Below are 23,249 nucleotides of genomic sequence, written 5' to 3' on the forward strand. Positions count from 1 at the left end.
AGGTGGCATCTCCAGGGTGAGTTATGATGGTAGCTTTGGATGATCTGTGGGACAAGCAACAAAAACAATGCTTCCTGATCTGACAGCTCTCTGGTGCTTTGATTCCTGTAGTTAAAGTTGCACTAAAGTTGCTTTAGGCAAACTACATGCCAGAATTATACACAGTGGGGCTGGAACAATTACTGAGTGACATGACGGAGGGGGGAGGCATAGTGTTTTGGACTTTTGGGGAGGGATCTTTTCCCTTTCACACCCCAGCCTCTTGCACCTCCACCACTAGAGCGGAACATGAAAACTGAACTGCTTCTGATACCATGATCCCTGCTGCTGTGGGACCATGGGTTCCTAGGGGAATAAACCCTTCTGGCTTGGACATTAGCACCTCTTGTTTTTGTTCTGACTCTCTGTCAAGGGCTTGAGAACTTCTCTCTCATTCATACAGGCCCTGACTCAGCAAACCACTTAAGTGTGTGCTTAACAGGGGCAAAGTCCATCACGCCTCAGCAAAGAACCCAAGCATGTAAGTTAGGCACATTCTTAAGTCCCAGGGTTTCATTTAGGCATGTGCGTACGGGCTTTGCTGGATTGGGACCTCAGAAGTTACTTCCAATTTGAAGTCCTATCCAGCGAATGAAGATTAACCTGCTAAATTATCAGCCAATAATCGCTAAAAGAAAATCTAATTATCTCTCAACCTTAGTCCGTGTAATAAAACGAAAGAGCTCCGAACACTTCCAAGCAGAGTGAAAATGATGAAATTAAAAATCATTCTGCCAGACAGTTTCATTGTCTAGCTTTTCTTTAAAAAAGTTAATTTATGTCTCCAAGCTACAGTACGTTCCAACATTCTCTCGGTCTGACCCCAGCTGTGGAGTGATTTAGAATGAAGCAGAGTCTTAAAGAGATGGCAAATGCTCCGACTCCGTGTGCTTGCGTTCTGATCTCAAGAGCTTAAATACCCCTTAACCAGACACGTTACCAGCACTGCAAACAGCCGCAGGTGCTCTAGTCTCAAATTCGCTGCTTAATGCACTAATATACTGATTCACCAAGTTGGTTTAAGAGGCACACTCTTCTCTCATTATAAGCTGGGACCCCGTAATGAGCCTGAACAGCTTGGCAAGCAAACTGCAAATGAACTCAATTTGAAACACTCTATAGCATAGACTTCCCTACAACCAGCAGAAGTGTTGCTTCCTTAGGTCAACTCTCTCATAAAGCTGGAATGTGCTCATTAGAAAACCATACAGACCTTATCTTTAGAAACTTTGTGTGAAAATGAACATGTCCCATCAGTCTTCTTGCATGTGCCACGGAGAAATCTGCCAAAGAACCGGAAAGGGGTTTAGAGACAGATCCGGAGTATTACAAACAGTTCACAGAAACACGCTATTTTAAACAGAGACTATCCCCGGACTCACCATTTCATACTCGTATTAGCCTGAGGCACAGTTCAAGTGAACATTACATAACTGCTCCATACATTTCCTATTAAAGCCCATTTCACACATTAAACTGGTACTTATCTTTCCCCCTAAAAGAGCAAGTGATGGCTCACGAAAGATTTCTAGACAACTAAGTTACAGATCAGTAACCAGAGGGACAGGAGGTACAGACTACAGATAGAGTGTTTGAAACCCTGCGGTTATCAGGAGGATTATTTATACCTTGGCAGTGCCCAAAGGATCCAGTCACACTGGGGCGTCATTTTGCCCGGTACTGAACAGAAACAAAGGAAGGCCTGGTCCCCCTGTCAGGGGTGTTTAAGGTCTGGATTCAAAGACGGGGAGGGGGGTGAGAGGGGGGATCAGATATGAACTCGGATGAAGATCAGAGCTCATGATTCTGAAAACAAGCCCCTAAAATATGTGTAGGCATTTAGAGCCAGAGTCTTCCGATGAATCAGTATTTAGATACCACAGCGATAGCGGATTTTTAAATTCAGATAGACACATTCAGACCCAACTCTGTCAGTTACTGGAATCCTCCAAATACAGTCTCCAGATGCGATGCACCCTCAGAGTTACAGAGCACTGTTGTGACACTATGACTGAAACGACATTTATTGCAGCAGGGAGCATGCCTTCATCTCGGTAAAGCACGGTGTAAGTTTATGGATGTGATCCAAATGATTTCTAGCAGCAGGAGTGGGGATTTGAAGAGGCATTTTCTTAAAGGAGAAATGATTTAAGATGACTTTTTAAAAGAATAATATCATAACATTAACAGTTGGGTAAGAAATGATGCTAGCAAAATTGTTCATTTTTCAAACGTTTTACAACAATAGGGCAAGTAAGATGAGCTGGGAACAGTCTTCAGTGCTTCTCTGTAATAAAGTAATATCCCTTCCCGTCTACACAGCATCTCAACCTGTAACATCCCACCGAACTTTCCAGATTGCAACCGACACACACAATTCAGTTCAGTTCAACGAGGTTTTATTGGCATGACAAGCTCCACAAGTGTTGCCACAGAGAATGACTCCTCAGGTCAGTGGTAAGTCAGATCCACACAGGTCTGATCCCCTGCATCCATTGGCTATTACTCTCCACTCCTGGCATGTTGCTACAAAAGGATATGTAAGGAGACGGCATCCTCTGGAGAGGAACATCACAGTGTGCAGCAGCGTTCAAAATTACACAGTTTAAATAATCTGCCATATGCTACTGGAGACTGCCGCCTGTCTTTGGAGGAAAAAATAATGGATTTACTGGAGGTTTTACATGAAGTCAGACTAACCCTGGGGAAGAGGCTGCCCGGACCATGGCTTAAATGTTCAACAAGCACAGTACAGACACTCCCCGGGTTACACAAGACCCGACATACGCAAATTCGACCTTATGCAAAAAGTTCCATAAGGCATAAATAAAATTTTTGAGTTGTGGAAAATATTGCCTAGTGTACGGGAAGGCACAGTAACTGTAGTGCGGTGTGCGGAGGAATACAGCGGTAGCATCTCCTACAAGGGAAGGCTTTGCGCTCTCACAGCCTCTCAGTCTCATGTTATTTCAGTGATACTGTATTTCTGTTATTTCACCCTATCATTTCATTCAAATCATGCCCGTCTCCTCCTCTCCTTCCTCATCTACCAATTAAACCCATTGTCATCCACCACCAAAATGCAGCCTTAAGCGTGTCAGGGTAACAATAGGATTAAGGTAAATGCAATTTTTTTGTTGTCATTGTTTGTTTTTTATACTTGCACAATATACATTTCCGACTTACGTCAAATTCGGGTTACGCAAGGCTTTCGGGAACGGAACGATGGCGTAAGTCAGGGAGCGTCTGTACTGGCATAGGTGGGAAGTGGAATATAAAATAGGTGCACCACAGACCCCTGGTTTAAAAAAATGTTTCATGTCTTTATTTCAGACCTGCTACCCCAGCATCTAACGCCACATGGCTCATTTGCTGGCACCCAGAATCGTAGGGCTCAATCCTGCAAGGCGCTGAGTGCCTTAATAATGTCACAGGATTGGGCCCCAGGAGGAGGCATGGGGAACGCCAGTCTGCAATATGTTACTTGTCTAATCAGTCATTTGTAAAATCGGTTTTTTCGGTGGAGCGTGTAGGACAATAAGCAAGGCTGGAGTCAACACAACCACTGTGTGACAGAAAGCAAACCACTAACGCCAAACCTTCACTCTAACCTTAGCAGCAGAAACCTGTAGCAGCTTTGGATGTGTGAGCACACAGCTGCAACGAGGTCTGTTGGTGCTGTGTGATGAGCAGGGGAGGTCAGAGTTGGAAGCAGAAGTGATGTCTGCATGTGGATCACTGACAGAGATGTCCAGGTGGCCTGGAATGCCGGGAACTTTTCCCTTAGCTTGGCATTCCCCTGTTCTGAAAGGCCTGGGCCAGTGGATGGGTCCTGAAGCAACTTTAACTGTTTGTTACCTGGGATTAGCTATAAAACAATGTCCGACTGCAGCACAGTCTCTTTCCCATCTCAGAGGCATTTTCAAAACTTCCCCCTCAAGACTCAGAGTCACGTAGTGGTTTGTTCAGAGGGCCTAGCCCACAGTGAGGGGTGCTAGGAAATGTGTTTGCGTGCGCAACATCTCAGTTCCAGGAAAACAGACTGGGCTGAAAGGAGGAATGTGGTTGCAACAGAGTCCAAATATCTCACGTCTTCACATGCTCCATCAAAGGGAAAACCTAACCTGAGAGGCAGAGAAGCTCACGCCTGTTACATGTCAAACCAGAAGCTCTTCCTCCTTTACTGAATTCTAGATACGCTCCCCAGGAGAGGTGTTTTATAATCGATCTTCTTAAAGCCATTCGTATAGAATAAACAAGGGAAGGGAGGAAGAAGAGGATAGACTTTTGTAAAGTGCAGGCTAACAAGTCCTGCAGTTAAAACCCCACACTGCTCTGACGTCTGTGTCACCTGCCCAGTTCGCCTAGCGGTGGCATGGACATGTTGAACAGGATTGGTGAAAGAACTTACCCTTCTGGAACTACTCCCCGCTGTGGCCTTGCGTAAACCATTTACTCTCTGCCCCACTTTCCCCAGCCACCAAACAGAGACAATATTTGGCCTCATAGAGGTGAGAAGAATCAGTGCTTGTCAGTAAGTGCTAAGCTTTACTATTAATTTTAAGGGATGTAGAACTTCATGCTAGCCAGCGTACATGTTGATTTAACATTAATGCTGATTCTTAGACAGGCTACACGAGTTACTACCTTTGATGTTTTGCCATAGGAAAACAACTTCATTATTATGGAAATATGATCTAGATGAAATTACAAAAGGTGGGTGCACAACTCGTTGAAAGACTGTACTCAAAGAGTAGTTATCAATGGCTCAATGTCAAACTGGGGGTGGGGGGTTGGGGAGGGTAATATCTAGTGGGGTCCTGCAGGGGTTTGTCCTGGGTCTGATATTATTCAATATTTTTCTCTAATGACTTGGATAATGGAGTGGAGAGTACACTTATAAAATGTGTGGATGACATCAATCTGGGAGAGGTTTCAAACACTTTGGAGTATAGGGTTAGAATTCAAAACAACCATGACAAATTATAAAAGTGGTTTGAAATCAACCAGATGAAATTAACTAAAGACAAGTGCAAAGTACTTTGCACTTAGGAAGGAAAAATCAAATACACAATTACAAAATGGGGAATAACTGGCTAGGCACTGGTACTAATGAAATAGACCTGGGGGTTATATCGGATCACAAATGGAATGCGAGTCAGCAATGTGAAGCAGTTGTGGAAAAGGTAGTACCATTCTGGGGGATTGTGACTCTATGCACCCCCGTATTCACATCCTACACATTATGGTAATAATCTTTGTACAAAATATGCCATGTGAGGCATCATTTGAAAACTAATATGTCACCGACCATTAATATTGATTAACCATTGATACGGTCTCCCACAGTATACTTGCCAGCAAGTTAAAGTAGTATGGATTGGATGAATGGACTATAAGGTGGATAGAAAGCTGGCTAGATCATTGGGCTCAACGGGTAGTAATCAATGGCTCCATGTCTAGTTGGCAGCCAGAATCAAGCGGAGTGCCCCAAAGGTCGGTCCTGGGGCCGGTTTTGTTCAATATCTTCATTAATGATCTGGAGGATGGCATGGACTGCATTCTCAGCAAGTTTGCAGATGACACTAAACTGGGAGGAGTGGTAGATATGCTGGAGGATAGGGATAGGATACAGTGGGACCTAGACAAATTAGAGGATTGGGCCAAAAGAAATCTGATGAGGTTCAACAAGGACAAGTGCAGAGTCCTGCACTTAGGACAGAAGAATCTCATGCACTGTTACAGACTAGGGACCGAGTGGCTAGGCAGCAGTTCTGCAGAAAAGGACCTGGGGTTACAGTGGACGAGAAGCTGGATATGAGTCAGCCTTCTTGGCAGCAAGGGCACACTGTTAACGGCATTTTGGGCTGTATAAGTAGGGGCATTGCCAGTAGATCGAGGGATGTGATCATTCCCCTCTATTCGGCATTAGTGAGGCCTCATCTGGAGTACTGTGTCCAGTTTTGGGCCCCACATTATAAGGATGTGGAAAAATTGGAAAGAGTCCAGCGGAGAGCAACAAAAATGATTAAGGGGCTGGAGCACATGACTTATGAGGAGAGGCTGAGGAAACTGGAATTATTTAGTCTGCAGAAGAGAAGAATGAGGGGGGATTTGATAGCTGCTTTCAACTACCTGAAAGGGGGTTCCAAAGAGGAAGGATTTAGACTGTTCTCAGTGGTACCAGATGACAGAACAAGGAGTAATGGTCTCAAGTTGCAGTGGGGGTGGTTTAGGTTGGATATTAGGAAACACTATTTCATTAGGAGGGTGGTGAAGCACTGGAATGCGTTACCTAGGGAGGTGGTGGAATCTCCTTCCTTAGAGGTTTTTAAGGTCAGGCTTGACAAAGCCCTGGCTGGGATGATTTAGTTGGGGATTGGTCCTGCTTTGAGCAGGGGATTGGACTAGGTGACTTCCTGAGGTCCCTTCCAACTCTGATTCTATGATATTCCTGTGTGGTGTATGTACTTGGTGTGTATCAAGACTTATGGATATATGCTGGAATTATTACTAATGTGTGTTTAAACCAGGCATGTCAGTGTGGATGGTAATTGTCCTGCTCTACTTTGCCCTGGTGAGGCTTCAGCAGGAGTACTGTGTCCAGTTCTGGAAAACACACTTCAAGAAAGATGTGCACAAATCAGAGAGAATCCAGAGGAGAGCAACAAGAATGAAAAAAAAGTTTAGAAAACCTGACCTAAGGAGGAAAAGTTAAAAACCTGAGCACGTTTCATTTTGAACAAAGAAGACTGAGGCAGGGTCCTGATAACAGTCGTCAAATATGTTAAGTACTGTTATAAAAAGGAAGGTGATCAGTTGCTCTCCATGTCCACTGAAGGTAGAACAAGAAGTAATCGGTTTAATCTGCAGCAAGGGAGATTTAAGTTAGATATTAGGAAAAACTTTCTAACTATAAGGATAATTAAGCTCTGGGGCTGGCTTCCATGGGAGGTTGTGGAATCACCATCACTGGAGGTTTTTAAGAACAGGTTGGACAAGCACCTGTCCGGGATGGTCTAAGTTTACTTGGTCCTGCCTCAGCACAGGGGGCTGGACTTGATGACTTCTTGAGGTCCCTTCCAACCCAACGTTGCTATGATTCTCAGAAATCTGTGTGTTTGTGGTTCCTGTTAAAAACTTACCAAAGACTGTTCTGGCATCCTTTGGGATGAAAAGCAATCTCCGGATTTAAGGCCATCATTACATTTAGTAAAGCAAATCTCTCTCCCTCTCTCTCACTCACACGCGCCCCGGTTCAAATAATGTTTTACTGGCATGACACGCACTTTGAAGATGTAAAATGCTATGCTAGTTCAAAGTATTGCTACTGTTTGGTCTGTTTCACTAAAATGTGTGACAGAGGCAAGGACAGTCTGCAGGTGAGTTCTGTGTCCAACCAGATTGAGATGAAGCACAAGTATGCGCTTGTGACGAGGAAAGTTACGTGTTCATGTGCCCACCTGGTGCAGACAGCTACTTTTTCCGGATCATGGATGTAGGGACAGCTCTCCCCACGGTTACATTTGCCAAAGCGGTTGTAGTACATACAATACTCCTTCTTCACTTTCTTCTGCTTGGCCTGACGAATGATGGCTAAACTCCGCTGAACAGCTCGGCTAAATGGAGGAAGAAAGAGATATTTAGATAACATTCCTAACTTCAAGGTAGCATCCTTACAACATAGTGGGAAGTTTTCTTTCCATCAAACACAAGAGTCTAGGGTAAATGTTTCAAAAGCACCTATGTGACTCAGAAGCCCAATCCAACTTTCAAAAGTGATTTAAACACGTAGGAGCCCCAGTCTCATTGAATTTCAATGCGCTTCAGGTTCCTAAGTCACTTAGGTGCTTTGAAAATTTTACCCAGTATTTCTAAAAAATTGCACTATGAAGTCTATGTTGCAGGATGCATCTGGGATAGGGGAAGAGTTGACTGCAGCTCTGAAGAACTACAACATATTTTTACAAACACTACATAGCACAGATCACAGCTAGTCTTGGTCTGTGCGTATACAACACACAGCATGTGAATAATAATTAAGGTCCCGATTTAGAGGGCATTTCAGCACATGCCTAACTTTAAGCATGAGAGATGTTCCACCAAGTTCTCATGTGCTTAAAAGTAGGCATGTATTTAAGGGCCTCAATGAATTGGGACCTACATGTTCCTTGTAGGAGCACACGGTAACACCAAATATCAAATACCCACTACCTGCAGATACCAGAGGAAACTACCAAGTATTTCAAAGGTTGCTTAGCCCACATTTTGTGACAGTTGAAGCCCGTGATAAACTTCCAGCTGAGGAGACAGAAATATCCATGTACCGGAAAAGCTTTGTTATCCGGCATGTTGGGAGAATGGGGGGTGCCAGTTAGTCAAAAATTCCAGTTAACTAAGAGTTATATTTACCAGTGGAGGGAGGGAGTTTGGGTGCGGGGTTTGGTCTCGAGGCAGGGGATTGTGGAGCGGGAAGGGGCTCGGGGTGCCGGATCTGGGCAGTGCTCACCTCGGGCAGCTCCTCACAAGCTGCGACATGTCCCTGCTGCTCCTAGGCGGAGGCACAGCCAGATGGCTCTGCACGCTGTCTCCACCCGCAGGCACTGCCCCTGCAGCTCCCACTGGCTGTGGTTCCCGGCCAATGGGAGCTGTGGAGCCAGCGCTCAGGGCGGGATAGGGGCAGCGCACGGAGCCCCCATGACTGTTACTCCACCTAGGAGCAGCAGGGACATGTCGCTGCTTCCGGGGAGCCACGCGGAGCCAGTGAGGGAGAATGCCGGGTCTGAGCCAACCGGACTTTTAATGGAGATATCAGAAATGCTGATTTCTAGAGCTTTATGGTTGGTAAAGTGCCGGATAACACAGCTTTACTGTAGTTACCCGGTGACTATAGAGTTCCCATGTTCCAGGAGATCAGTAGGTCCAGGGGATGCATCGAGATCTGTCTCTGGTAAAATAGAGTGAGAGGGCTGATGTTTGATTCCTCTGCGTGCAGCTAATTACGTGGAAGAAAAGAGCTGAAGAAAGCTTTTAGAGGGCACAATACTTCTGATGGGTGCACACAAAACTCAGCTCCTCCAATTCTCTTCCCATTTTGCATGTGTTGCTTCTTCAGCGATCAGGGATAACCATATCCCTCCCAAGTCTTGACTTCCCAGTCCCACTGGGTGCCAGAGTATGTACTACGCTGATAACACTGATATCCCCCAGGATCAGCATTGACATAAGGAGACTACTTGGGGAAAATACATTTTTAGTCAATATTTACTTGCTGTCTAGTGTTCTCTGAAGTTAAACTGCCCCCCACCCCCACCCGCTCCCTGTTGCAGCAGAAGAGGAGTCGTCAACTTTTCAGCTGCAAATGGCTGTCCTCAAAACGCGTCTTGGAAAAACATGTGTCAAGGCAGACTAGCAGTTGTAGATTTGTTGCACTGTTCGCCAAGGAAGGCAAGTGACGGTTTGGCTTTAGGAGCCTCCAAAAAGAGAGAATTCTTTAGTGAGACTCTGGTCGGAAAGGGATTATTTAAAAACAGCTCCTTCTTGCTCACTAGATCTCCATAATGTGTATCTAGCCAGAGCTGCTGAATTTCCTGACCTAAATAAGTGACTGTTTCATTTTCTTCCAATGAGACCTGCCCAGTCACAGCGCAGTTGGTGAGCTGGATTCTATTGTTGGCTAAATTCTGATGGCAGATTTTTTTTTCATAGTAGTGACGCACAATCAAGAAAAGAACCCAGCTTGACTCTCCGATCCCAGGGAAGCTTTTTAGGCAGACTAAAAAGCCACTCTTTAATTTTCACACTGAGGAAATGTATTCCGGACTCATCAAGACACAAGTAAGGAATCCCACAATGCCTTTTTCCAGAGTAATTTTTCAGAGGATAATCTCTCTTACGCAGCATATACCTAACAGTCAGACACCTGATGGACTATCCAACAGAGTGCTGAAAACTACTGGTGCATCACTCGCCTTCTAGAAAGGTCACAACAAGATGCAGCCAGGAATTATGCTAGGAATTATACAATGGAAATCAACGCAACTCTAGAGCAATTTTAATCTATTATAAGCCAAAAGAGCATTGCCTGTAGTTGAAAATGCTTAAATAATCTATGAAAGACTGCGTGTCTGTTGCACAAAGGAAAGGACAGGCACAACCAAGGGCATCAGGACATTACGTGGCTGGAATAGGCAATCTCGTTCCCTTTACACTTTGCTTTCTGATTGCCAAGGCTGATGACCTGCAGTTCACTGGTAGCAACAGCACACGTATTGGCACCCTGATCAACAGGTTCCACCAACACAAGCAACATGGCTTGGAAAAGTCACCCAACTCCTTCATTAGGGAGCTGGAGAGAAAGGGGGGAGCATAGACATTGACAATGCTAAAGCAAACTGGGCTGCATTCAATAGCCATCCACGACATAAGAACAGCCAACGACTGGGTCAGACCAAAGGTCCATCTAGCCCAGTACCCTGTCTTCCGACAGTGGCCAGTGCCAGGTGCCCTAGAAGGAATGAACAGAACAGACTCAGAAGTGATCCATCCCCTGTTGCCCATTCCCAGCTTCTGGAAAACAGAGGCTAGGGACCCCATCCCTGCCCATCCTGGCTAATAGCTTATGCTCCTTTCTATTTTCCTCACTAGGATTTAACGTCCACTTTTTGCCTCTCACTACTACTTTTACTTTGTTGTTTAGCCACGGTGGCTCTTTTTTAGTTCTCTTATGATGTTTTTTAATTTGGGGTCCACGTTTAAGGTGAGCCTCTATTATGGTGTCTTTCAAAAGTTTCCATGCAGCTTGCAGGGATTTCACTTTTGGCACTGTACCCTTTAATTTCTGTTTAACTAACCTCATTTTTGTGTAGTTCCCCTTTCTGAAATTAAATGCTACAGTGTTGGGCCGCTGAGGTGTTTTCCCCACCACAGGGATGTTAAATTTAATAGTATTATTACGGTCACTATTACCAAGCAGTCCAGCTATATTCACCTCTTGGACCTGATCCTGTGCTCCACTTAGGACTAAATCAAGAATTGCCTCTCCCCTTGTGGGTTCCAGGACCAGCTGCTCCAAGAACAGTCATTTAAGGTGTCAAGAAACTTTATCTCTTCATCCCGTCCTGAGGTGTCATATATCCAGTCAATATGGGGAGAGTTGAAATCCCCCATTATTATTGAGCTTTTTATTTTAAATAGCCTCTCTAATCTCCCTGAGCATTTCACAGTGACTATCACCATCCTGGTCAGGTGGTCAGTAATAGAGCCCGACTGCTATAGTCTGACTATATGATGACTATTGGAATATTCAAGACAGATACAGCTGTCCCACGAGAACACCCAACCTGGACCTCGAGGAAAGTCATTGTGAAAGGGGTTATTCAGAAGGGGCAGACATGTAACTTTGCATTCTGTGCCCAGGACAGGAGTTGGGTCTCAGCACAGGACACTGCCACTAGAAAACATGCAAGCTTCCCAAATAGAAACCATGTCGTTTTGTCTCATTTATTGCAACCTCATAGCAGACGGCAGGAGAAAACCAGCGCTTAGCAACCAGAAGCCCCATCCACTAAAGGGCCAATGAAACAGCTGGATATCAGGCTTCTTGCACCAATATGTGCGTACATCACGGGCACCCTGCGAAAGGGGATCTTGCCATTCGTTCTTGGGAGTACAGACCTTGCAATGTATCGGCTCGTAGCTGATCTGTGCAGACAGCTGGGAGGAGAATAACCGAGGCTGCTGGCTGTACAATCCAACCGTGCTGTTCAGAGAGAGAAAGAAACACAGACACACTCATTACAATTCATTCAGAGCCAAGAATTTAGCTGGAATTCACGAGACACTCAATCTCTTATTGATTAACATACAGGAGGTGGCATGCAAAGTTCACACAGGGGTGAATACGCTCTTTGTGGGCTTGGATGCTGCTGGTGCCTCAGGAGATTCCACGGCAAGAGAGAAGGAAACTGGGAGAGGGCTGGGTTGGCACTGGAAAAAAAACGCGCTGGACCTTCAGCTTGGTGTGAAGGAGCATCGCCAAATCCTCCTCTGAGGAGCAGGTAGGGTATCAAATCGACTCAAAGGACACACAGTCCTGATCTAGTAAGCCCCTCCCTGCCTGTGTAAGGGGCACCAGTGCCTGAGGGCCCCACTATTGCAGCTCAATGATTAAGTATCCAGGTAAATCACAGCAAGTGACCTGTGCTACCAAGGAAGGCAAAACCCCCACAAGGTCCCTGCCAATCTGACCTCAGGCAAAATTCCTTCCTAACCCCACACAGGGCCTTGAGCACGTGAGCAAGAACCAGGCAGCCACGTGCCTGAGAGTCAGAATGCCTGGTGCCGCTTCAGAGCCCTCTAAATCCCTGTTGTAGCAGCTGTGGGGATGCCCCACGCTCCCTCACGTTCAGACTGACTGACTTGTGTACATGTACACACATCATTAAATTGCCCTTGACTGGCATATGAAAGAGGGAATTAAAATCAAATAAAAAAAGGCCTGTATCTTGGAGTTCCAGGTGGTAAGAGTGCAGCGCAGTCACTCACCTGCCAGCCCGAGTGTGTTACCGAGTGAGCGAGTGGAATTTGATAGCGTGTCAATGAGCTCTCCCATTGCTCGAGCTGTCACTCGGCCCGCCGGTGACGGCACAGCCCCATCTGTTCCGTGTGCAAAGAAAACGCTGGCGCAGTCGCAATCCAGGAGTGGGTGTCACATGCCTGTCTATCAGAGGCATCAAACATCCCAGCCACGGGGCGAAAATGAAAGCAGTCAGTCACTGCGAACATCTGGCCGGCTAACAGACTGATACAATTTGCCGACAACTGGATTTGGTTTTGCCGCAATCTAACAGAATAGGAACTGGACACTTAAGTTCCAGCTGCATTTATTTTGCATCTTTTTTTTTTTTTTAAACTTTACTTTCTGTTCGTTTCCCCCTTCCCCCTTCTGCAGAGCCTGCCTCGCTGTGGGAGTTTTGACAAGAACAGCCAGGCACCTTTTCAAATCGTTTTCAGTGTTAAAAAATGCACATAAACTAGCTTGCTTGAAAAGAGGCACTAAAACCAAAACATGTCGGAGTGGAAAGGTGCTAAAAAGTTCAAGCAAATCTGTACTGAACCTAAAGAGCAGAAGGTGTTTAGCATTTTGCAGAACTTTCACTTCTTGGGGAATTAAAAAAAGAAATCCATGTTTAACTAAACGAATAAATAAATAAAACGCCTCCTGACTTTCTAGTTTAATCGGGATCCCTGCGCGAGGCTCCTGAATGTGTGTACATGGCACAAACCCTAGCATGAAGCTGAGCCTACACACTGAACTGTGTTTTATTCCCTGCCACAGCAACGCAGTCCCCGGAGAAGGGACACTTAGAGCAGAACAAATACAGCTCACACGCTCCTTTTGAAGTTACTTGTACATTTCAGTGAGAGCAGTACTTGGAATCTGCCATGGGTATGTCTACACTGCAATTAAAAACCCACGGCGGGCGTGTGCCAGCTGACTCCAGCTTGGGGGCTGTTTAACTGTGGTAGACGTTCAGGCATGCTCTAGGAGCTTCCCACCTCACTGGGTCCTAGAGCCTGTGCTCCAGCCCAAGCCCGGACGTCTACCCCGCTATTTAACAGCCCCTTAGCCCAAGCCTTGTGACTCTGAGTCAGCTGACACAGGCCGGCCGTAGGTGTCTAACTGCAGCGTTACGTAGCTATATCCTAAGATTAGGGCCATGAATTCAGCAAAGCCCTTAAACAACTACTTACTTTTACACTGACGTTTAAGAGTTTCAGAGTAGCAGCCGTGTTAGTCTGTATCCGCAAAAAGAAGATCAGGAGTACTTGTGGCACCTTAGAGACTAACAAATTTATTAGAGCATAAGCTTTCGTGGACTACAGCCCGCTTTGCTGAAGAAGGGTGGGCTTTAAGAGCATGCTTGAGTGCTTTGCTGAATGGGTGGCTAGAGCTTGTGCTGTATCTTAGGGTACTCCTACACTGCAACTGAAGGTGTAACTGCAGTGAGAGTGTGTTACCCAGGTTAGATTAAATCTAGCTAGCATGAAGACATGGACCCCAGGGAGGGCTAGCTGCCCAACTATGTATCCAGAGTCCCTGGCACTTGTACTAATGCCGTTACCTCCGCCAGCTAGATTAAAGCTATATTTTAAAGCCAGTATCATTACACCTTCAACTGCAGTGTAGGCCTACCCTGGGTTCCAAATGCAGTAGGGGTGTAACAAGGAGAAACCACAGTTTTTAGAGGAACAGTCTCTTGATTTCACGAGCCCTGTTTGCAGAAAGGATCTTTACCAATGACGGTGGTTTTGGTGATAGTTTCATAGAATGGCAGAAGTCAGAGGTGGAAAAGATTAACCAGGTGCATCTATCTGCTCAGACGCCAGCTGTCCGTGCAGACGATTCCCTATCACATGCTCCAGTGTTTTATATTATGGTTGGTTGTCTCTCCTCTCCAAGAGAGGTGGGAAGCCCACTTACAGCGTTCATTTTTCTTTCCCCTTTCCTCACCTGCATAATACTATCTGCTAATGCAGTGTTATTGCTCTGCACTTCTATACCACCTTGGATCCAGTCATCGCAAGGGGTTTTACAAACACCACAGAAGCGTCAAACTAAGAAACATCATCATCCCTATTTTACAGGGGAGGAAAACTGAGGTACAAAGAGGGGTTAAATATCTTGCCTCAAGGTTACACACTGAGTCAACAGGAGAGCCAGGAATAAAACTCGGGAATCCTGGCTTCCAGACCCTGACTCTAACCACCAGAGGCAGGTCTGTCCAGTTGGTCTGATTCCACCAAGGCCGCATGCTGAGCCCAGCCCCAGGTTGGGAAAGGCAGATCATCTGCAACCAGCGAACATCTTGTGAGGCCTCCAGCAGCCAGGTAAGCATTTGACTCGACAAACCTGATGCTGGGGGAAAGACAGTGGCCAGCTCTGAAGGGACAGTCCAGTACTGACACATAGCAGCTGCGGATGCAAGCGTCTCTTAGCAGGGAGACAGTTTACATTGTAAGAACTGACTTTACGGAGACAAATGGGATTCCACCAGACAAAGCACTGGGCCTGGTGGTGCAATGCCATAGACTGAGCTGCTAAGTGACAAGCCGAGGATGTGAAACGAACTTGTGCCCTGGGCCACAGAGTGATCTAGAAGGGGAGGTCAGGCTGCCAGGCTCTTCATCGCCTGCTGTCAGCCAATCTGCGGAGCCACTCTCCTCTTGGTTCTCTCAATCTCCCCCCTTACCTCTCTCAGGCTCAACTTAATACGAGTGCGAAGGAGGCGATTGTGTAGGGACCTTCAGCTAGGCAGAGGCAAAACCGATCTCAGCTCAGCCGCTGGGCTCTTAAGTAAAATCACGTTTATCAAACAGGAGGACAAATCCAACTCGTGCTGAGTTTTACCAGCCAGGCCCAAGGAATTGGGGGGGTTCTCTTATTTGGGGAATTAAGGCCCATTCGTGGGACGAATAATGGTAAATTTGAGCACTTCCCTTTACGCACAACCACATAAGCCTACTGGAAGCTTGCACACATAGAATAGCCACTTGAATGTTCCTCATCAATAATAAAGAATACAGGGCACTTACAGAACGTCTTTCATCCAAGAACCTCCAAACACCCTCAGAGTGGGTATTGATTTATGATCTCATTTTATGGGTGGGGATGCTGAGGTACACTGAGATGAGGCGAATGGCAAATAAGTGGCTCAGTTGGGACTAGAACCTAAGTTTCCTGATCTAACATTAGAGTCAGACATTTTAAAGCCAGACGGGACCATCAAGATCATCTTGTCCATTGGTTCTCAACCCGCGGTCCACTTGCGGCCCAATCAGCGCACATCTGCGGCCCATGTGACCTCCTCATGGCCATACAGGTAGTATAGATATTGTGTGGATGTGGCCTACATAATACACAGAGAGCTGCATATGCGGCCCACAATGGGAAATAGGTTGAAAACCACTGATTTAGTCTGACCTCCTGCATAGCACAGGCAGAGAACGTCACCCAGGGCCGGCTCCAGGCACCAGCCCAGCAAGCAGGTGCTTGGGGCAGCCAAGGGGAAGGGGTGACACGTCGGGCTGTTCGGCGGCAATTCGGAGGCGGGTCCCTCTGGGAGGGAAGCACCTGCTGCCGAATTCCCTCCGAAGAAGAAAGCAGCGCGGTGGAGCTGCCGCCGGAGTGCCGCCGATCGCAACTGCGGCTTTTTTTGTTTTGTTTTTCCCGCTGCTTGGGGCGGCAAAAACCTTGGAGCCGGTCCTGACATCACCCACTGATTCCTGCATCCAGCCGAATAACTTATGGTTGAGCTGAAGCAGATATTTTCAAAGGACACCCAATAGATGGATTTAAAGTCAGTAAGTCATGGAAAATCTACCCCTTTCTTTGAGAAGCTGCACCAGTGGTTCATGACCTTGACTGTTAAATCACTTCCCGTTTAAATCTGTCTACATTAATCTTCCAGCGACGTGCTCTCGTGATGTCTGGTAGATATCAGCTCCCTCTTCCCTGCATAGGTGCTCACAACCTGGGATCAAGAGTCACCTAGTAACTTTCTCTTCGATCAGCTAAGCAGATCGTGCTCCTGAGGGTCTCACTGCAAGGCCTGCTCTTCAGAGCTTGAAGGATTTTTTGTAGCTCTTCCCTGAGCTCTCTCCAGTTTTTCAACATCCTTTTTAAAGTGTGGACACCAGAACTGGACAAAGTGATCTCACCAATGCTGCATAAAACGCCTCCATTTGATTCTCAGCTGTAATCGCGTGCAAATGTAGACTGTCAGTTGCATATGCATTTCTGTGCTTGCAAACCTGCTTGCTGTTTGAAGTAATTTGACCCACCAAGTCTTCGCCAAGAGTCACTATGAAAAGATCGAGCTAACAAGTTCCATGTAGCTGATTTTAAATGTCTATATGCAAAAAAATCCATCTATGGACTAATGCTATTTACACAACTTTTGTATTCTTCTAACATGCGGTCTGGCAAGGAGCCACGCCATTATATGGACATTTAAAACTGTCAAGAGATTAAGGATTAAAAACGTGCTACGATGCATGAACAATGCATATTTCCCCTTAAGGGATTTTACTACAAATAACTAACATCCTAAACACAGAGTTACAACAACCCAGAGTCATTCTTGTCTATTGCAAAAGTTAGAAAAATGTGTGGCTGGAATTTTTAACTGATCGAACAAAAACCAATAGACCGATAGCTGGAACAGAAATCGCTTCATAGCGCTACTTGCATTTCAGAAAGCTGCCTAATTATTTACCCAAACTGAACCTGCTCTGAAAACTATTTAAAAACTGCCTAAATATTTACACAGTTGGAAACAGTCCATTGCTTACTTAATGCACTTGGTTAAAAAAACTGATTCATTATGTATTAGCCTTTTAACATTTAACAGTCTGGAAGTGGGTTTAATACACTGGGCATTTACCCAGGACAAATGTTTTCAATCTCAATTTTTTGAAGTGTTTCCCTTGTGCAAAAAGAATTTTAAAACACATGCAACATATTTTGCAAATCTTAAAAAAAAAAAAAAAAAAAAGGACAGGTCAGGGATACAATCTGTGGCCACAATCCTGCAAGTGGATCCATCTACCTAACAACCGAATCTCAAATCTGATTACTGTCTTTAGAGCCGTTTATCACAGAATCACTGAAACGTTGGGTTGGAAGCAAGGATTTGGAGCAATCAAATTTTTAAATTGCTCCGCTCCAGCTCGAGGCAAAAACCTACTGGTCCACGCTCCGCTCCAAAGCCCTGTCTGGAAGGGACCTCAAGACGTCATCTAGTCCAGTGGTTCTCAACCAAGGGCCTGGGGGCTGCCAGCAGGTTTCAGGTGGTCCGCCAAGCAGGACCAACGTTAGACTCACTGGGGCCCAGGGCAGAAAGCCAAAGTCCAACTGCATGGGGCTGAAGCCTGGGGCACTGAGCCCTGAGCCACCTGGGGCTGTAACAGAAGCCTGAACAACTTAGCCTCGTGGGGCCCCTGTGGCGTGGTGGCCCCGGCAACTGCCCTGCTTGCTACCCCTTAACCCCGGCCCTGGCTTTTATCTGCAGAAAGCCAGTTGTTGTGGCACAGGTGGGCCGTGGAGTTTTGAGGCATGTCTTGGGGGGTTTCAGAAAGAAAAGGGTTGAAAACCTCTGATCTAGTCCACCTCCTCATGCCGAGGCAGGATTAAGCATACCTAGGTCACCCCTGGCAGGTGTTTGTCTAGGCAACTGTAAAGGGGTCTGACAAATCCTGAGCACCTGCCCCCTGGAAATTAAGCCCTTTAAAGGTATCTCGAGTCAGTCAATCAAAAAGTGAGGCAGTTAAAAAAAATCACAAGTTTGGGCTGCTAATATTTAGTATTTACAAGCCACTTTTCATCTTCAAAGCACTTCAATTATTAATGGACACTACCAACACCGCTGCAAGGGATAGATTATGCCTATTTTGCAGATGGGAAAACTGAGGGAGAAAGGTTAAGAACCTTGTCTAAGGCCATAGCGGGAGTCAGTGCAAGACCAAATATTACAACTCAGCAGTTCCTGGCTCCCAAAGCTCTGCTCAGAAAGGGTGCCCCAGGTAAGCCATCGTCACGGCAGAGTATACACAGCACGGCACGTTCCAGCCGCTTCAGTGGCATCAACACAGCAGGTGCAGGGAGCAGGGGCCGGGTTAATTTAGTAAACAGTGGTAATGACTCAAGTCGTTACTTTCTTGATTCTTCTCACTACTCCTGCTAAAAGAACCTGCTAATGCTGGTGATCACGGTGCAAACACTTACACAGAGCTCGCCCTCACCTACTCAGATGTCTCTGAAAGATTCTGAAGTCACAAACCCTCTTCAATTTGGGGGGGAGAGGGGGAAGGGGGAGAAACCCAAAGGCGGCTCAGTGCTGATGGTCAGAGCATGACAGAAACAGGGTGGAGACTGGACTAGCCCTGACATGTCTCCTTCCCATCCAAAGCATTGTGTGAGTGATGAAATCAGAGCTGGCCTTGCAACATTTCTGCATATTGAGCTGTATTAGAACCAGAGATGGGAAACAGGTTCCTTCAAGTTTTAGGAACACGAAGCTGTAGTGATGGGTTTAGATCCAGGGAAAAGACTCAGGCTCCCAGGTGTAATTATTTATACAAATAAATAATAAGATCAGATTCCGATTTGGGCCTCTCTCTAAATGACATGCGCCTCTCAGAGACTTGGGAGCCACGAGCTGATTCAACAATTGGTCTAACTTCAAATCCAGGAGTAAATACCGCTCTTGGATCTGCATGGTAAGTCACGCATGCCAGATTCTGCTTTCCTCCATAACCTGGAACGCTCCTGATGTACCGATGGAAACAGATGCATATAAACACGCCTTCCCAGGCGTACGTTCAGAAGGCAGCAGTGAGCACAAGGGGAAAAAAAAAAAAAAGCCTGCTGCAGATTGCATCGAGGAACTGCACGTTAAGGAGTTTTGAACGGATTACACACAGCACAGCCGCAGTGAGGTTGGTATTTTATATCTTGCATAAGGGGCTACTGTTTATCTTTTTTCTAAATTAACGATTTTGTCCATCTGAGGCACATCATCTGTAAGAAAATACACAGCCCATGTAAAGGGACTGTTCCTCTTAATACATCATCTGTCCCTGACACTGCCTGCTCTGGCAGTTCTCAGCGTTAGCAAGCAAGTGCGCTGAAAAGTGATTGTTGTACCTAACTCAGCTGCGAGACTCCGCGCGTCTCTCCGGAGGGAACAGGAGCTGTCATGTTCATTAAATGCATGATTACAGCTATGATTAATAGTGGGGTCAAGAGCCTAACGACTTTTCTTTCAATCCTTTGAATGAATCATCAGCCAAACTGCACAGTAGCCTTGTCCTATCAATCCAGCCACTCGAGGCTTTTCTACGGGGTCTATCACAAAGCATCTGAACTTTTGGGTAATTTTTTTTAAAAGGACAAAGAAGTCTGGATTTATCTCTGCTTAAGCTGTTCTGCAACCACAAAACGTATTTACAACCAGTGGGCTCCAAGGCAGTGTTTCTCCTCCAACACCATCACATCAATGCCGACCTTTGCCCTTAAGGTCATCCCAGCAACTGTGACACAAATAAAGCTGACCAACAATCAAGAGATCCTTCATCTATTACCCTCATCTCCATAGCCCCTGGGGAGGGGCACTGGATAATTTCACAGACAGCCTCATGGGGGCTGTCTGGGAGAAAATGTTCAGTGTCTTACAAAATGTGTTGGCTAGAGAGCTGTATGCAGAACCTTCTGAGGGGCTGATCTGAGACTGTGGAATGAACTTCCCCAGGAACTAAAGGCCCATCACAAACCTCACCACACCAAGTCCCAAAATAAGACACTCCACTGCACATGCTGCTTCTCCTGGGGCAAGACTAAGAGAACAAAAAACATGTGACATATGCAGTCACGTTGCTTAACACACTACTGGAAGGCACTCAGATACTACGGTGATGAGCGCAGTATAGGAACTGATATTGAATAGATCGGAATAGACGGAAGGTCAATTAACACGTCGCTTCAGGAGTCTGTGGCAATCAGATTAAAAATGGGGGAGGTATTTCAATGTCATCTTAATGTTTTTATGATTCATATATAATCTTTGAAAGTGATTCATATATATACACACACACACACTGGATGTACATTGAAAATTTTCCTTTGCACCAATATTAGCTGTAATTATTGCATGGTGTTAGCTTGGTTAATTATCAGTCCAATTATTTAGGAAGGAAAGAATGCCAGCATCCAAGCTGTGAAGGACACTTTGTATACGCTAATGCTTTATATATAGGGAAATCAGATTTTCCATAGAAAAAGCGTGAGAGGAGCCGATGGAGGACTGACTGAGTCAGGGATGCCTAGCACTGGAGGAGGGTACCATACAAAGTTAACATTCCCATTTACCAAAAAAGATTGGGAGAGTCCCTCGATAGGAGCACTTCAAGAAAGCACAGCTGGTCACCACATATAGCTGCAGCAGAGATCAAGGAGCGAATGGGCCACAGACGGAACTCGGCTCTCACCTCTGGAGGCAGAATGCTCCAGGTCAGAGTGGAGGCCGAGTGGCCGGAGTAAAGGCCCCACCCTGCCAGTTCTGTGGAGAGAGGACTTTGGTGCCCAGGGCTGTCGTTTTCTACAATGTTTCACCAGCAGAAAAGCTATTTTATTTGTATAAATCACCACAAAGACAGTGAAATTAACGTCCGCACAGGTGATCACAGCTGACGGATGCTCCCTCGGATGGGCTTCTCCTTGGATTACCTTAATGGGTTTTTCCAAGGCTTCCATCATTTTGCCTACTTCTAAAGGGAAAGGGCTTTTGATGCAGTTCCCACCAAACAGCGCCGCTTTCATCCGTTCCCCGTACGGTACTTCTGCACCATTAAACGCAATTTGTTCTGCTAAACCTGTTTAATGCAGGACCTTGGCACCCAGGAAGAATATTCTTTTAACCACAATGATTCCTTTAATAGGTCACATGATCATTGTTCCTTTCTCTTCTGCTGCACAGGGAGCCCTACTCCTCGTGCAGCGAACGAGTCAGTGCAGAGGGCTCTGGCTTTATTGCTGAACAAAAAGTTTTTAGGTTGGTGCCGAGGAAATTTATTTCTTTAATTATTATTCATTTAAGTGGGTTCCACCGTTTCAGATGATCAGCACTAGTGGCTGCTGGGGGTAATTTATTTTCCTCACCAGACAGCGAGAGGCCTCATTCCCTACAAGGTAATGACAAAACAAGGTAGAAGGTACCATTAAAGCCAAGCAGCCACACTTTCCTCCTTGCTGACCTAAGTGAGCTGCATACAGAGTCCTAAGAGGAGCACGAATGTCCTTGATACAAACTACATCCCGGAGCATTTTGTTATTACGGAAACACACCTGAGATTAAGTTAATAAAAAAACCACTTGTTTGTTTCCAGGTTATTAATATTATAGCTCAGGAAATCTCTGCAAGGAACCCCCAAACCACCCAAAATGCTCAGGATTTCAGGGCAAACTCCAAATTGGGCCGCATGCAGCCAGAAGATTATTATTTCTGATGCACTACAAAACTGCAAGTGCTTTCTAGACAATTAGGTGACAAGGTCTCTGCCCGCAAGAGCTTGCAATAAGGGTACTGTCTCTAGTACATCTCATCACATTGGAATAAGATGGTGAGACGTCAAGTTGGCTGGCAGGATGCTTAGCACAGTGTACCACTCAGCATAGACCAGAGCAAGTCGGGTTCAGCCCTGAGTCAGCAAACCCCGATTAAACCCTTCTGGGATCAATTCAAAGCACAACTGCAGGCTTGGGAGGCAAGGCTGAGCCCAGCAGAAGCGGTGCCAAAGATGTCTGCGTGAGGCTCTGCAGAGCGAAATCGCTGAAGGGTGAACGGGTCTCACTATTTTCAGCTCTTCCTAGTGTATTTAGGAGCTCGTAACAAAGCCTCTTTCCTCACTCCGACACCAGCACAATTCATCAGGCTTCGCCCCAAAACTGAAATGTATAAGAAATTAAAGGGTTTTCTTGCTTTCTGCCCGGTACCCAGCCTCCTGCAGGTATGAGAGAGCCTATGCAGTACGTACAATGGCTGTGGCTAGGAAGAGATGCGGACACCTGTTTATATTACCAGCTCAAGGGCAGAGCTGGAAAGGCCTCCATGCACAGAGTTCCCATTGACTTCAACTGGGGATCTGCTAGCAGTACCGCACCCTTACAAGTTAGCCATTTCTTGCAGCCTTCAGGGTGGCTGGACGCCTACCTTGTGGTACTAGAGACAGATGAGCACTGAAAGGCAAATCATATTGGACTACAATTCTTTTGTGAGATGGCTCAGAGTTAACAACAAAAACATTTTGCCTTTACATAGCACTCTACATCCATTTAGCCCTCCCATAATACCCCCCTCCCCGGAGGTATTATCCCCATTTTACAGAAAGAGAGGCAGAGAAGTTAGTAAATTGCCCCAAACCAGAGGTAGTCAGCATCTGAGATGGGATTAGAACAAGGAATCGTGAGCTCACTGATCAACTGTGCTGTCTCTGTGACTGAGGGGCTGGCATCGTTCCTGGGCTCAGAAAATCAGAAAGAGCAAAAATTCAGGTATCAAACTAAAAGGCAGTCAGGGCTAGGGCAATATTTAACAGGAGCAGACATGGAGCCCACAATTCATTTGCGGAAAGTGTCTCTGCAAGTCAGAGCA

The 23,249-nt window shown here is 45.9% G+C and overlaps 1 protein-coding gene across 2 annotated transcripts in view; it reads right to left on the reverse strand.

Moving 5' to 3' along the window:
* ZC3H3 (zinc finger CCCH-type containing 3) overlaps positions 1 to 23,249 on the reverse strand; it is a 337,281-nt gene that overhangs the window by 97,666 nt on the left and 216,366 nt on the right. For both annotated transcript variants that reach the window (XM_005291097.5, XM_042860930.2), the window contains 3 exons: positions 11,716 to 11,800; positions 7,503 to 7,658; positions 1,253 to 1,322 (listed from right to left, as the gene is read on the reverse strand). In XM_005291097.5, the coding sequence (XP_005291154.2) occupies positions 1,253 to 1,322; positions 7,503 to 7,658; positions 11,716 to 11,800 (311 nt within the window). The remainder of the gene's footprint in view (positions 1 to 1,252; positions 1,323 to 7,502; positions 7,659 to 11,715; positions 11,801 to 23,249) is intronic.

Source organism: Chrysemys picta, chromosome 2 (genome assembly GCF_011386835.1).
Source record: "Chrysemys picta bellii isolate R12L10 chromosome 2, ASM1138683v2, whole genome shotgun sequence".
Lineage (NCBI taxonomy): Eukaryota > Metazoa > Chordata > Testudines > Emydidae > Chrysemys > Chrysemys picta.